The following is a 17,258-nucleotide window of genomic DNA, read 5'->3' on the forward strand; positions in this document are numbered from 1 at the left end:
TTAATCCAGGGTTTCCTCCTAAGGCACTGCAGCATATGTGCAGCCATGTTGTAGAGGTGCCCCCTGACCACCACTTCCTGATTATCTTCTTCCTCCTCCTGCTGCTCAGTTGAAACCCCCCCCCCCCCCCCCCCCCCCCCGACAATAGACAGTTCCTTCTGCGCCTGCTCATCCTTCTGCTGTGAGCCCCATACTGCCTCCTCCTGGAATCTCCATGTAAATAATCTGACAAACAAGGTCAAATGCAGCAAATTTGCTGCAAATAACACTTTGGCAAAACTTTATGATCAACACTAATTAAGAATACTAATGGAATGAATAATAATAATGATGATGATGATGATGCTAATGCCATATATACTATCAAAATGTGTCTTTTGTGTGGTATATCTTTGAAAAAGTATACGGTCATTTACCCAAAACTGTTCAGCATAACGGTTCATCTCAACAACAATTCATTCAATCACATTATCATCAAGAAAAAACTTAAAGTAAGTAAGCAGATCTTGGCTGTCAATATTCTCTTTTATTCTTGGCTGCCCCACAAAACCAAAATGAGGTGGTGCTGGTTTATCTGTAGCAGAATCAACAGAAATCCAAATACGAGAGTCATTTTCAGACTCATCAGAATCACTTTCGGTTTCACTATCTGATTCAATATCACAGCCTTGAAGACAGAATCGTTTCACGGTTAAGAGCGTGCAACACCTAGGCTGCTGAAAAACATTTCTTACAAGATGCTATTATTAAGCTACAGTAGGAGAATATGCATCTACACCATTACCCAGCTAATGCTCAGGACTAAGACTGTTAACTCTGTTTTCACTGGCCAAGTAATCTTTGGGTTGAATGCTAAGGAAGTTAATTACTAGACTCCAATTAACCCTTCATCCGGGTTAATTACATGGGGGAGGGGAGTGCAATTTTTCCACTTGATACCAGTCGGAGTTAATACGGCCAGGCGATAAAACAATGAAGATTATCGTGAAATACCATTTCCTCAATAGAAATATAAGACATGATTGATACAACATTGACAGAACTCATTCCATCCATGTTTTGACAGACAACATGAAAAGCCAATGATGATGAGAATAGCACCATTCCAAACCAATAATATGGCTTGAATAAAGTTATAACCACATCATGTTAGGCAGACATACACAGCACTCAGCGGAGGAGTAGCAGCATCACATGCGCTAATGTTTGGACTACTGCAGCTGTGCACACCAGTATGTCAGTAGTGGGAGTGAGATGAAGGACAAAATAACAGAAAATGTTAATGAAAACTTTGGGGGGAAAAAAAAAATCAAAAAAACATTGTTACCAAAGAAGACACCAAATCCAAGGCTCAAAAGATGAGGATGTTGTTGAAAAGATGAGTCAGAGGAATTCAGTAGTGTGGAGATATTTTGACTATTTAAAGTCTGACAAGAAGCATAGTAGCGTGCACTTCAAATTGTGTCAAAAGCTTGTATTCACAAAGACAGGTAATAATCTTTTGTACCATCTGAAGCAGTGCCAACCTTGAGAGCACACACAATACCGAATTCACAGACTTCACTGCACTACTGGGGATTTCTTGTGCCTTTATTTAATTTTTTACATTGGAGCATAAGCTGACCGTAATTGGGTGAATATATCAATTTTGTTTATGTTACCCTTCATTTACTTTTGATAGCTGCCTGAATTTGTGCAAAGAATATATACAAAATGGTTTTTGTCTATTAATTTGTGGATGTTTCCAAATCACTTAAAACAGTTTGAATCTACACAAGGGGAAGAATACAATATAGAAGTAATTTTTTAAGATTTATTTTGTATTAATATCTACTGTATTTAATTGGAACTGATCAAATAATTCACTTTGTGCTCTCCTGTAAAACTTGAAAACTTTTAAGATTTCAGTTTTACATTTAAGATTTTAGAATTTTTAATTGAGATTTTATCTGGAGATGACCAACAAATTTAGTGCATTCAGAGTAAAACATGGAAGCATTTGACTTGAATTGAGACTTTTTTTTATTTTGTATTACCTATTTTATGCATTAGAACTGACCAAAGAATTTAGTTGTGAACTTTGTTTGTGTTTTCCTGTAACACTTGAAGAAGCTGACTAGTCAGAGTTTAGTTTTTTATATATGCCTACTAAGGGGGCAAGCCCCCCTGGTGCCTTTGGCGCTCAACCCCCAGTTGCGGCCAGAATATTAGTAAAATCTGTAAATGTACAAAAGAAAAATTATTATTTATTGGAGTCAAAATCACGAAATTCTATAAACATGTAAATGAAAAACTATTATTTAACAGTGTCAAAATCATGAAATGAGAATAAAATATTTACTCTCTTACTGATTGGAGTATTCCAGTTAAACTGAGGTCCACTATGCTCAATAAGTATTTATAAGAGACTAAATAAATAATCAATTCGTTTTAACTGACATTCTTATAGATAAAAAAAATTTTTTTTTTTTAAAAAATGACATTTAAATAACAGGAAAAATCACGTGAAAACTAAAGTGGTATGCAATGGGTCATCATAACTCAACTTTCAGCTAACTAAATCACCTAAATACAAACATTGGTGTTATGAATAGATATTTTTTTTAATAGTTTGTTCCTGTGAAAGAAAGTTTGCTCGATCAAAAATAAAAACCATTACTTTCTTAATATTAAAAAACACGACTTTCTTGATATTTTAGTTTATAATTTAAAAGCAGAGTAAGAATCTGAAAATCTAACATCACATTAAAGTTTGATAAATTCTAAAGTTTGAAGATATATATGTAGGTTTTAAAATAAGCCTGATTTAAAGCGTGATAAAAAACATGACATAAAAACGTCATATAAAATCTTTGCACTTTTAGGCTTAGGATTTTATACATATAGAGTACATTTTACTTATTTGAAATACAGTTGTATAATGTTCTACAGAACATTTGTCATGTTCAACTTCTGACAGAAAAAAAATAACACTTAAACCACAGTTAACCTTATGATATCTTCAAATCTCACTTAGGAGTAAACATGAACCTTTAAGTTTGACAAAAATAGTGACTTGATTTATATTATGACTAGCAAAATACCCGCGCTTCGCAGCGGAGAAGTAGTGTGTTAAAGAGGTTATGAAAAAAAAAGGAAACATTTTAAAAATAACGTAACATGATTGTCAATGTAATTGTGTTGTCATTGTTATGAGTGTTGCTGTGTTTTATATATATAAAATACACACACACACACACATAAACATATATATATATATACATATACACATCCACATATCAACATATATATATATACACATATATACACACACACACGGTTTATGGGTGATGATTGTTTTACTCTTTTTATGTTTATTTTATTTTATTGTAGAATCAACTCCTATCTGCGCACAGCAGGGCAGCCGTGGGCGGATGCGTATGGTGTATTCACTCCATGTTATCGTGCATTGCGCTGTCAGTGGTATTTTGATAAAAGAATTTGAACAACATATAAGAAGCGTATAAATTATTAAACAGTAAAACATTAACATTTAAGAAGTAAAGTTACATGAAGTACTACTGCAGTGCCTTCGGGTATACCTCATTTTTTGTTTGCCCATTACATGGTTAAATGTATAAATTTTTTGGTGCACCTACCCGAGAACACGCGACATATAACAGAGCGTGGGAGAAGCATGGATTTTAAACACGCGTTGAGTTCATCTGCTGGTCTCCCTCATGGAATAACTGGTAATGTTTGACTAAAATCTACAGCGAGTAAAACGACATTACCTCCTATTTTTTTTTTACGATCTCTGAGATCTTGCTTTTTTCGGTTCAAGGCTTCATAAGCTGTTTTATGTTGTATGGTGTACTTATCCCAAACCATCATCTTTGAATGTTGCAAGACTTTCGCCTTGTATGTAGATCGGGGTAATTACATTCATTGCATTCCTAGTCTGAATCACAATGTGATTGTATGGGTGGTTACCTGGCACTGTAGGGTTGCCACCCGTCCTTTAAAATACGGAATCGTGCCGCGTTTGAGAATGAAATTGCGCGTCCCGTTTTGAATCAATACTGGACGGGATTTATCCCGTATTTTTTTTATCATTTTTTTTTTAAAGCAGCGTCTCATGCAAATCATCCCACACGCATTTTATGAAGATGCCTCCTTTCCTACTTTTGATTGGGTAATACTTGATGTCATCGTTAGTTTGATTGGTGTTTTTAACTGTCCAGTGAGGAGGGCGTGTCTTTGAAGTACAGTCTGCAAAGTGTTGGCACTGAGATGTGGCATCAGCGCCATAGTTGAAGCCCCTAACGTTGCGGTCAGCAAGTCGGCTAACATCCGCCATGTGCCGTCTTTCAGTTGCGAGAAGCAGATCATAGAATGGTTGAAACTGTTGCCCCTAACGTTGCGCCACGGCGTGTGGTTCGTTTATACCTCCTGTCTTCTCATTAAACTTTTATCTCGCGAATATGTTATTGCAATCCGCAGCGGGAGCGTTTCTATAAACTTAATTTAAACTTACGTTTTACACCGTGCTTTGTTTCCCTTATGAACATGCTTGTATGCTTCACTCGCTCCGTTCTCAATTGTTTAATAAATTTTTTGCTCTTCGCTGTTTGCGGCTGTTCCTCCATTTCCCCCTACTTCGTTCTTTTATCTCGCGAATATGTTATTGCAATCCTTAACGGGAGCGTTTCAATAAACTGATTGAAAATAGTTTTGGATTTACCTTTTTAGTAAAAGGCGAGCTTTTAAGCCTGAGAAATCACCGCGTAAATGCACACGTTTAATTGGACATGTGTTAATATGTATGGTTACACAGTATTAAAAGACAGTGAACAACGTCAGTTACCTTTGTTCCCGCGTTTGATAAAAGGTGAGCTTTTAAGCCTGAGAAATCACCCCGTACATGCACACGTTTAATTGCACATGTGTTAATATGTATGCTTACACAGTATTAAAAGACAGTCAAAAATTAACGTCATTTACCTTCGTTCCCGCGTGTGACTCGTGCTGTAAATCTCTTCCTTGTTTTTAGTTCACGTGATTACGTAGGAGGCATGATGACGCGATACGTGACTCCGCCTCCTCCATTACAGTGTATGGACAAAAAATATGTTCCAGTTATGACCATTACGCTTTGAATTTCGAAATGAAACCTGCCTAACTTTTGTAAGTAAGCTGTAAGGAATGAGCCTGCCAAATTTCAGCCTTCCACCTACACGGGAAGTTGGAGAATTAGTGATGAGTCAGTCAGTGAGTGAGTGAGTCAGTCAGTCATTGAGGACTTTGCCTTTTATTATTATAGATATAAACATCATTATTGACTGATACAAAAAAATTATTGTGATAAGATTTTTTTTCCACATCGCCCAGCCCTAGTGTAGCATAACATTTTTTATTTGTGTTTTTTAGTTTTAGATTCTGTCTAAAGACCCAAAAATAAACAGCATTAAATATTTATATATTAAATATTTGGGGTAATCAAGAAGGGACAAATGTTTCTTCACTACATATTTTGTAACTTAAAAGAAAATAGTATAGTGGTTATACATTTAAGAAATGGTTTGGTTGTGGAAATTAACACAGAAAACCTTATTACATTTAAAATAGCTGGAGTTTCAGCTATTAATCCTACAATATATAATATACTAGCAAAATACCCGCGCTTCACAGCGGAGAAGTAGTGTGTTAAAGAGGTTATGAAAAAAAAAAAAGGAAACATTTTAAAAATAACGTAACATGATTGTCAATGTAATTGTGTTGTCATTGTTATGAGTGTTGCTGTCTTTTATATATATAATATATACACACACACACACACACACACACACATAAACATATATATACATATACATATATATATATATATATATATATATACATATCTACATATACATACGTATATACACATATACACATCCACATAAACATATATATACATATACAAATTTACATATCTACATATATATATATATATATATATAGACATACATATATACATACATACATTCACACATATATTATATATATATATATATATATATATATATATATATATATATATATATATATATACTGTATATATACATATGTACTTATTGGCTCCTGTATTTAGGATATGGCAGGTTGGATAATGGACGGATGGACATCTGTATGCATAGCCGTATTTGCCCGTTTTCGTTTTTTTTCTTTGTTCAGTAATATTTCAGTAAACCCGGAGCTTGTCAGTTCAAATCCTGGTACTGACACCACTGTGTGACCCTGAGGAAGTCACTTCACCTGCCTGTGCTGCAAAAAACAAAAGTAATGTAACAAATTGTACCTCAGATGTTGTAAGTTGGTGGAATAAAGGCATAAGTAAAATAGATAAATATGTATTATACACATAGGAACTATTCATTTATTTTCAGTTAAGTCATCTGCAGCAAACTTTTATAAATGAGGGTTTCTGATTTTTAGATAGTACAAACTGTTTCTTCTTCATTGACGTTTTCTCTTGGAGAGCTTTTTTTCATTTCATTGAAAATGAAAGCAGCAGCTGCCAAAATATGTAGCTTTCTTATTAATTTTTCAACATTGTGTAAAATAAATGTATAAAGTAACATAAAAGGTTTAAATACTGGTTATTCTTTTACACTAAAATATTACTAAAGAGATACAAAAAAAGTAAAATGGATATGTTCTTTTTCTTTAAGGAGATTAAATATTACTGAAGAAAGAAAAAAAAAATTAAACAGCCAAATGGGGCTATGCATACGAACTTAAAAGGTTTAAATAAAACAGAAATATATATTTTATTTTTACTTGCTTAACTTGTGGAGGGTGTATCCTGTAGCAAAGCCCTAACTTTTTTCGTGAAAGCCCGTTTCAGTAAATAAGTGTTAAAAACAGGTGTAAAGATATTGACAATAAGCTACGCAAACCCAGGAAGACATGGAATCGTTTAAATCAAGTATCATTACATCTTCCTTTCTTAAAGAGAAGTAAGGCAGTACTTATAAGCTTACATATTTATATATAGACATACATATATATATATATCTATATCCGAAGCCGTGCAAGCACACTCTTGAGAATGCAACGTATAGTTGTACAGAAGAAAAGCAATCTTGCCTCAAATGAATGGCAACCTTTTGTAGGTCTATGAACTTAATTTAAACTTTAGGTTTACACGGTGCTTTCTTTCCAAAGTACCTGCACTCATGAATATGTCTGTATGTGTCAGTCGGTCAAATCCACGCGCTTCGCACCGGCGAAGTACCGCTTTTAAATTTTTATTAAGAAGAAAATAAAACGTTTTTAAATTGAGGGAAAATATACTAATAACAGTTTGTTAAGGATCTGTTTTTTTGTGAAGCTGCCTTTACTCGAGTGATCACTTCGACCTGACATGGTGGCCAAGTATAAGCGTTACCTGGTAGGTAACCACCCATACAATCAGATTGTGAATCAGACTACGAATGCCGTGAATGTAATTACACACTCACTGCACTTGCTTACGGTAATCGAACCTAGGACGTCAGCGCTAGAGGGGCTTAGCAGCGGTGAAGTATTGCTTTTAAATTTTAATTAAGAACAAAAGAAAACCTCAGAGGTTCGATTCCCGAAAGGGAGTGAAGAGAGTGTCCGGTTACCTACCAGGTAACGCTTATGGTTGGACAGCAAGTGACGTAACATCAGCCACGGTGCCTTCAGTTGTGAGAAGCAGATCATAGAATGATTGAAAATAGTTTTGCATTTACCTTTTTAGTAAAAGGCGAGCTTTTAAGCCGAGAAATCACCCCGTAAATGCACACGTTTAATTGCACGTGTTAATATGTATGGTTACACAGTATTAAAAGACAGTGAAGAACGTGATTTACCTTTGTTCCCGCGTTTGATAAAAGGCGAGCATTTAAGCCTGAGAAATCACCCCGTAAATGCACACGTTTAATTGCACGTGTTAATATGTATGCTTACACAGTATTAAAAGACACTCAAAAATTAACGTCATTTACTATCAGCCACGGTGCCTTCAGTTGTGAGAAGCAGATCATAGAATGATTGAAAATAGTTTTGCATTTACCTTTTTAGTAAAAGGCGAGCTTTTAAGCCTGAGAAATCACCCCGTAAATGCACACGTTTAATTGCACATGTGTTAATATGTATGGTTACACAGTATTAAAAGACAGTGAACAACGTCAGTTACCTTTGTTCCCGCGTTTGATAAAAGGCGAGCTTTTAAGCCTGAGAAATCACCCCGTAAATGCACACGTTTAATTGCACATGTGTTAATATGTATGCTTACACAGTATTAAAAGACAGTCAAAAATTAACATCATTTACCTTCGTTCCCGCGTTTGACTCGTGCTGTAAATTTCTTCCTTGTTTTTAGTTCACGTGATTACGTAGCAGGCGTGATGACGCGATACGTGACTCCGCCTCCTCCATTAGAGTATATGGACAAAAAATATGTTCCAATTATGACCATTATGCGTAGAATTTCGAAATGAAACCTGCCTAACTTTTGTAAGTAAGCTGTAAGGAATGAGCCTGCCAAATTTCAGCCTTCCACCTACACGGGAAGTTCGAGAATTAGTGATGAGTGAGTCAGTCAGTTAGTCAGTGAGTCAGTCAGTGAGTCAGTGAGGGCTTTGCCTTTTATTAATATGTATAGATACTTCTAATGTACCAGCTGCATTTTTGTGGTTGTAGATTGTACAAAAGGCTTGTAAATAAAATACTGTTATTGATTCAGTAAAATATACTTACAGAGAACATATTGTTAGCTGGAATGACCATCAAAGGTTATGAAAGAAACAAAAAGATTTCTTAGTTTCTGGAGTGAGACAAGCAGAATACTTTACCTGATGCTGTTCATTGTCCAACAACATAATGCTATTTATTAAACTTCATATATTAAAATCTTATATTTTACTATGGGATTTATTTAAAAATACATACTTGTCTTGTAATTCTTCCATGTCCACATCAACAATTTCTCTAAAAAAGCAAAATAAATATATAAAACCAAATATTGACACCATAAATTATGGCAAAAAAAGCACACAATACAAACTTTCTTGTAGCTTAATAACTAATACTATAAAGAAAAATTCTGTTTCTAACAGGTCTGTACCAGTCTTTTTTTTTTTTGTTCTTTATTTCGCCTTATACAATTTCTTGTATTAAGAATTTGTTAAGTTTTTGCATACCCCTTGGGGTCAGAGCACAAGGTCAGCCATTGTACCACGCCCCTGGAGCAATTACAGGTTAAGGGTCTTGCTCAAAGGCCCAGCAGGGTAGGATCTCTTTTGGCAGGGACGAGGATTTGAACCGGCAACCTTCGGGATACCAGCACAGATACTTAGCCTCAGAACCACCACTCCACCCCCAAATCTTTGTCACAATGTATAAGAAAAATATCAGAAAGAACAAATATTTTGAGTCTAGAACTACAGTAACTCTGGGCTACTGGACTCATTTTGTGACCTGGAGTGGCATCTTTGCACAGGCAAGCTTAATTTTCTTTTTTTATATAAAGATTACAGATTGTACTGGTCAAATTCTTATTAGACAAAAAAAAAATATGTAGTTACATTTGGACTAGTTAAAAATAAAAAAACAACAATTATAATTTGTTGAAAGCAACAATTTTTATGAAAAATAATGGAAAGGATCTTTTAGGGGTGAAAGTGTGTACCACTTTCAGATTAGTAGGATGTACAAGTTTATTTAGTATTCAAAATATTAATTACCACTTATCAAAGAAATTCAGTATGTTGAAATATTCCATAATTAAACATCCAATACATTTAAAGTTTTTCTTACTAATAACTTAAATGCTTGATACTTAAAATAACTTGAAAACTTGATTTATTTATGTTTAACATTGATTACTGAAGAAAGATCAACACAGCTGGGTAATAGAATAAGATAACAGTCCCCCAAACCTAACTTTATTGTAAAGATATTTTATGAGAACACTGCATGAAGTACGTCTTGGAATTAGTGTGTCAAGAATGTGTTGCAATGCCTATTGAAAATTGTCAGTCTTCCCATACATGAAAATTCAGTTTAACTGTGGTTCACGTGACAAAGGGTCTTAAAAGCCTTGATTAGTAAGTAAATTATCGTAAAACGGTTAATTTGTAAAGCCTGTACTATTTAGCATTAATGTGTTGTGACGACCAAAAAAAAATATGTTAGAATCAAGACATGTTTCTCCCATACCTCACAAGCACAACAGTTTTGATTAAGCTACTTTGCATATTCTCTCTGTGCAAGCATTTTTTTCTTAGAGTGTTCTAATTTTCCTCCCAAGTCACCAACGACATGCATTTCATATTTATTGACAACGCTAAACTAACCAATTGTAAGTGGACTCTATAATGAACCAAGGTCCCTGAAGGCTGATTAATGTTTTGCTGTCAGGATAGGCATTGCATTCCCATAACTCTACTTTGGATTAAGCACATTTGAAAATGTTATCTTGTATGCATATAACATTATGAATGCCTAAGTATTTTACAGATGACAGGATTTATAACGTAATACACTGTATTTCTTTAAATTGAAGATCCGGAAAATACTTCTCTTTTTTATATGTTTATATAAATCCCCAAAATGTAATGGCATAATTAAGAGGCTTGAATGTATCTCTTTTTCCAGTTTATCAAGTTGTGGAGTTTTAGTAGTTGTTAAATTTTGACTCCACAGGCTGACAAAAAGAATGGAGCAGTGATAGCCCCTTTAACTTCTTTCAAGGAAAATGTGTTATTCTTGCATTATTTCCAATATTGAGCATTATATAATGCATCCTTAAAGCTCAAGCAACCATAAGAAGCACATCATTAAAAATGTTTATTTTTCAATTTCTATGAAACTTTCTATTTTTTCATCATAAATAGCATATTTGAGCAGTCAGTGACACTAATAAATTAAAGTGGCAAAACAATAATATAATAATGCTGGTAATAATTACATAATAGGCTTTCATTTCCAAATGGATTTATCAGCATACTTCAGTGAGGTTCTGTAAAATGACTATAAATTAATTCAGTTTTAATGTTTTCAATGTTTCTTCTTCAAATACTGCCTATTCCAGCAAGATGAACTACTGGAAAAGAGCAATGTGCTACTAATAGTACAGTAGGCTGTACTACATCCAAAGTATAGTTAACAGATAGTGTTGGCCTACAGTTAGTTTAAACTAACTTCTGAGTTTCAAGGTTGTTGTAACATGGTGTTAAAGTTGATACTGAAATGCTGCGATAAGTGTCATACATCTTGCGTTTTCAACTACATGTTCTAATTTCACATTTGATTACCATTCTAAAAGTTGATGGATTTCCAAATCAATGAGTAGTAACTTTCTCAAACAAAATTTGAAAAAAAACCCAGGAATTTTTGTGGTTGGCAAAAATGGAAATAGTGAGGGTATTAGAAATAAACTTGATTCCTTAACAATAAAGTCAAGGTGGGGATAAAGAACTTATGTGTAATCATAGACTCTGACCTAAACTTTACATTGCACAATAACCAGATTATTATGATTGCATTTTTTTCACTTAAGGAACATTGTAAAATATAGACATCTTGGAACACTGGAAGATGCTGAGAAATTAATTCACACTTTTGTTTTTAGTTGACTAGATTGCTGTAATAAACCCCTAACATAAGTGTCTAAGAAACACATACATTGGTTGCAATTAGTGCAGAATGCAGAAGCAAGAATCTTAACTAGAAAACGAAAATCTGAGCACATCTCACCAGTTCTAGCATTGGTACATTGGCTAATATTGGTGTATAAAGCCTTAAATAATTTTGTATCTTCTCATATTTTGGAGTGCCCGTCCCTCCACACTCCAAGTTGTGACCTTAAATCTTCTAATGGTGGTCTGTTTATGCAAGTAATTCCAAAAGCCAAGAATGAAAGAAGTGGTGAGGAGGCCTTTTGCAGTTATGCACCAAAAATCAGGAATACTTTACCAATAGAGACGCGCCAGGCTAATACTGTGGAACATTTATATAAAAAAAAAAAAAAAAAACAAAAACACATTTTTTTTGTCTTTTTTGTAGTTACATTTTAGTTATGCTCTTAATAGACCACAGAATATTCTTCAGGGATTTGCAATCTTTACTAGTCTCTACTGTTCTCTGCTTTCTTTTCTGATTCTTCTATGGTGGCATTTTGCACCATCACCTGACTGAGGCATTGTGCAGACACCTGTGATACTGGAATGAAGGTGGGTGCCTCAGCTGTCCTATGAGACCAACTGCATTGAATCCTCCGAGACGAAACCTGGAAACAACGAGGAATGATTTAAGCACATGTATATGTCAGGTAGAATGCCCAGTGGGGGCAAGGCATTCTTTTGGCTTCGGAACCCCTGCAGATTTTTTTTGGTTGTTTTTTCTGTCTATCCGACCATCTGACCTTATTACCTGACTCATCTTTGGAGACTTACAATATGATATTACATATAAGGACACCACTCTTCTACTAATTATATATCTGTTTTATAAGATTATGGATTTATAAAATAATGGATTGTAAGGATTTTTAACATTTATTTTCTTTGTTACTTATTCAATTATTATTCTTACTTCAATCTTATTTGTTTTTATTTTCTTATAACTTTCTCTCTGACATCTTGCAAAGCACTTTGAGCTACATTTTTTGTATGAAAACATGCTACATAAAAAATGATAACAAAAAATCTGTAAGCATGTTTGTGTTGTCTTCTCTCAAAAACTCAAACACTGATTGTTTATTAATGCAAGGGTCAACCCTATGGTAACTCCTACTTCAGCTGCATGGGAAAACTACTGCAAAAAGGCATTTTAGTTAATCGAATATGGGGAAAAATAAAGAATCAGAAAAATATTAAACATTTAAAAACTCTCCTTAAATCAAACATACTATCTACCAATGTTTATTTTAATGAATAGAGTAAATTTTAACTTACTGGTTATCTGTACTGCCCTTACGTTTCCTGGGAAACTCCACCATGGACTTAACCAAGTCTGAAGATACAACTGCAGTAGGAGGAGAAATTAAGCTGGAGAAAGACGTTGTAGGACCCTGGCTCCCAAGAACCAACTGATCCTCTGAGGAAGATAAAAAAGGAACATATTAATACTAGATTTATACTAATTATTTTTAATCAAAAAAAAAACTCTACTTTTAGTACCTTGGTTAAAGCCTGAAATCTTCCCATACACTGTTACCTTTGCAGCATTTTAACTGCAAAAACTCACATATATCATTTGCTGATATATAAATTAACTTCTACTTATTGTACTCTGGAATGTAATTTATATTTTTAGTAAGTAATCATTGTAGGACATTATACAGACAATAGCTAGTGGGACAGAGAAAATACATTACTGTGGAAGGTAATCTACCTAAAATTGTTCACTTTAAAAAAAAAAAAAAAATCTTATACTTGAGAACATTGTTGTACAATAAAAGGGAAGTGGACTCCAACCCCTAAATTGGATTAAGCCGTTTTGAAAATACTGTAACTTCAATTTGAAAGCAAAAAACACTTAAAACAAAAAATGCCATGGGAACCCATTAAGAAAATAGTGTTATACAGTACATGCTGCCAACACTGATGACTCTAAGAGTCAAGAAATTTTAGTGAATAAAATTTCATTTTTTCACAAAATGATGTTTGCTCACAAGTGAATGAACATTATAAATGAATGAATTTGCAATGTTTGGATAGAAAACTACATTCATATTTTATGGTTTTTAGTTCTTTTTGAAATTACCCATTTATTCAGGTAATAAATATATTATTAAATTCAGAACTTTAAGACTTTAACATTTTCTATGATCTACTAACCAATACCATAGGAACAGATTATTAAAGATCCCATCCTGGAAGTCACATGACAGAGAGCAGAGTGCACCAGGTACTATTGTTTACTAATGATGAAAAGGCAATGTGTTGTTTTAACAAATACCCACGAGGTTCCTCGATATATCTAAAGAAAGTCAAATGAGGAAGCCTCTGCCCTGTGGCACTGATAGCTCAAGATGTAACAAAGAACGGCAAACATTTTGTATTAATTAAATAGTTTAGTCTTACAGAAAAAAAAATTAAATATGAAGAAATGTCTAAAAAAAATTTTTTATCTCTGTATAATGTGTTTAATGAATCCTGCTAACTACAAGGAATAAATTTCAACTGTATTTAAATAGAAAACAGTATCACAGCTGCGACTAAGAACAGAGTATGACACTACTAGATTATTTACGTACATGCAGTTATAAGTGATGCTATGATATTCTTTTATGATTAGCTGATCAAATTTATCAGATTGTCAAAGACAGCTGTCAATGAATAATCGATATAACCTGCACACTGTAGTACATGTACACATCTTTGAAAAGGGAGAATAATTAGACTAATTTAGTTCAAATTAGATATATAAAAAACATCCAACTATAAGAAAACCTCCTCAACAGCAAGGTAGCTTATGTTATCAACATATGATAGTAGATAACAGTCACAATGGTATTCAAAGACAAAGAATGCACAAAAACAAAGATGTCAACAGACTTTTGAGATATACAAAGTGTGATGAGGCAGTGCTTAACATAATTCTTTGATTATTCCAAAAACTACTTTACATTTTACTCTTACATGTTTTCTATGCACTACTGTATACAAAAACAAGGATTACTAATTAAATACAATAACCTCAGGGATTATATATTTAATTCTGTAGAACCCTCTCATGTTAAGAATCTATTTAAAGCCACCATTTTAATGTGTGATTTTTTTTTTGTATTTAACAGCTCTACAAAAACAATACATCTGAATACTGCACACATCACTCTCCCACTGATAATACTTTTAACTATTTTTAAAATATTTTAATGCGATAATTTACTTTAAAAATGTTGTTTACTGAATCAAGCTACAGGAAAAAATTAAACTTTACTGCATCCTAAGAGCTTTACTTTTTTAAAAAACAAATTAAAGACTTTGGTAGTGATTTGAGCTTTTTGTGCAGGATACAGCAATAGAAAGCAACTTCATGATGCTGCTGGATCTTTTTTTGGTTGAACAGATTTTTATTAGTTTAAAAAAATCAATTCAGTACAAAAAACATATACATGTTTTCTATTTATGCAGTCCTTTTTCTCATACCCAAGGGTACTTTAGACAACATTTAAAAACATAAGCCAGAAACAAACAAACAATAACAAAACAGAACAAATACCAATCATGACGTTAAAGTGTTAAAATGTAAGACCAAACAGAAGCTTTCAGTCTAGATTTAAAACAAGTTAGTAAAGGGTAGTCACACAAATAGTGACTTTTAGATCCAGGGGCCCATAACACTGAATGATCTGTTGTCCAAGGATAAACAAATGGTGTGTAAAAGACTATACCGATGTGTGTAAAAGACTATAATGATGGAAAAGTTGAGTAAGATATGTTATAAATAGTTTGACGTTGTAAAATTTAAAGGTAATGAGAGAAAGTGCAAATGGTGTTGAACAGGAATGGTATGCTTAGTTCACTTGATATGAGAACTGAACAGTTTTTTTGGATATATTCTAGTCTATTGGACATTTTCATAGGAACTCCAGCAAACAGGGAGTTATACATGTCAAACATTTAAAGATTAGAAATATTCAAAACCAAAAGAATATAACAGATCTAATGTACGAAACACGACCATAAGTTGGAAAATGAACTTGTTGCATCAAGTTAAAACATTCAAAACCCATTGAGAAAACATTGGCAAAGAAACAAATAGTACCTGTGTGTATATTAAAATAAAAATATAATATCAATAATAATTTAATAAAATCAAAGAACATCATGGCTAAAGCAAATTTAAGTAATTCATCTAATTTAGACAAAAGAAATAAATTAACTTTTGGTGGGGTGGGCAACATGCTAACAACATAAGCACTTCAAACAGTGTTTGGATATACTGTACCCCAAAAGGTATTATATATATATATATATATATATATATTATATATATAATTCCCAGGTTGCCGCCACATCTCAGAAATCAGGTGTAAGGCACAGGTTTTCTGGATAATTAAATCATAAAGAAAAGACAACTTATTCGTAAGAAAGCCACAGTTTAGCAAAGCAAGTCCATTATGATTAGCAGAGCATACAGAATTAATAACACAGTTCTCTTCATTCTCTTCAGTGGGTTAAGTTTCACAAGTTTTAGCTGGCATTTCAGGTACAACGTCAGAGATAAGATTACGAATACCCAGCCTGCTCAACCATTTAGATGAGATATGAGTGGGCAAATTGCCAAGGCATTACTAGTGTTTATAATAGTCATTACTCCATGAAATGACTGATTTTTAATTTATTACTCACATATTGCTTCAAAGCCCCACTTTCACCAGCAAGTCCTTCAGTGTCCTTAAAGTAACCTCCCTTACCTTATCCTTTATTAGTCATGTTTACAAGTTAATTGGTTATTAGAGAAACCTTTGCACTTGCATTAGCACCACTGAAACCTGTTACTCTGATCACGTGGGTTAAAAGGTACTGCCGTTCCTAAAGTTCAGTTCTGGGTTCAAAATGGCCAAAATGAAACAGCTTTCTCAAGAAACATGCCAGTTTATTGTGTTTTGCAAAATGATGGCTATTCCATGTGACAGCTTGCCAAGAAACTGAAGATTTCATACAAAGGTATCCATTACTGTCTTGAGAGAAGAGGACAAACTGTGTCTAACTAGACTAGAAAAAGAAGGGGGCCCAGATGGGCAACTGCATAAGAGGAGAAGGACGTCAGAGTCTGTAGTTCGAGAGACAAACACCTTACTGATCCTCGGTTGTCTTCATCACTAAACAAACACCAAATACCAGTGTTGTATGTAATTGAGAAAAGATGACTCCGGGATGCTGAGCATAATACGCTTTTCCAGTCATCTTCTGTCCAACATCTATGTTCCTTTGCCTATTTTAACCTTTTCTTTATATTTGTCAGTTTAACATTTGGCTTTATCTTTGAAACTCTGACTCTTAGAAGCATCCCTGGATTGCCTTTCTCTGGTATTTGGCGCTGTACATATTATATTTACATAGTTCTATTGGCTTACTAATAATAAATATGGTGGAGACTAGGCTTGATTCCCAGGTGGACACTATGAGGTACTGATTGTCTACTTTAATGTGGAGGAGTATTTACTGGGTTCTTCAGTTAATGAACAGAGACAATTGTGTTAATTCTCAAGTGTGACAAAATGAATAACTGGCCTCCTACCTCGATGCTGCTGT

At 33.8% G+C, this 17,258-nt stretch overlaps 1 protein-coding gene across 1 annotated transcript in view; it reads right to left on the reverse strand.

Annotated features, from left to right (window-relative positions):
- The window catches only part of bmal2 (basic helix-loop-helix ARNT like 2), a 92,456-nt gene that overhangs the window by 73,146 nt on the left and 2,052 nt on the right, over positions 1-17,258 (reverse strand). The window contains exons 2-3 of the mRNA XM_051930633.1: positions 12,948-13,089; positions 8,941-8,979 (exon numbers count right to left, since the gene is read on the reverse strand). Coding sequence (XP_051786593.1) covers positions 8,941-8,979; positions 12,948-13,089 — 181 coding nt within the window. The remainder of the gene's footprint in view (positions 1-8,940; positions 8,980-12,947; positions 13,090-17,258) is intronic.

This window comes from Erpetoichthys calabaricus, chromosome 1 (assembly GCF_900747795.2).
Source record: "Erpetoichthys calabaricus chromosome 1, fErpCal1.3, whole genome shotgun sequence".
Lineage (NCBI taxonomy): Eukaryota > Metazoa > Chordata > Cladistia > Polypteriformes > Polypteridae > Erpetoichthys > Erpetoichthys calabaricus.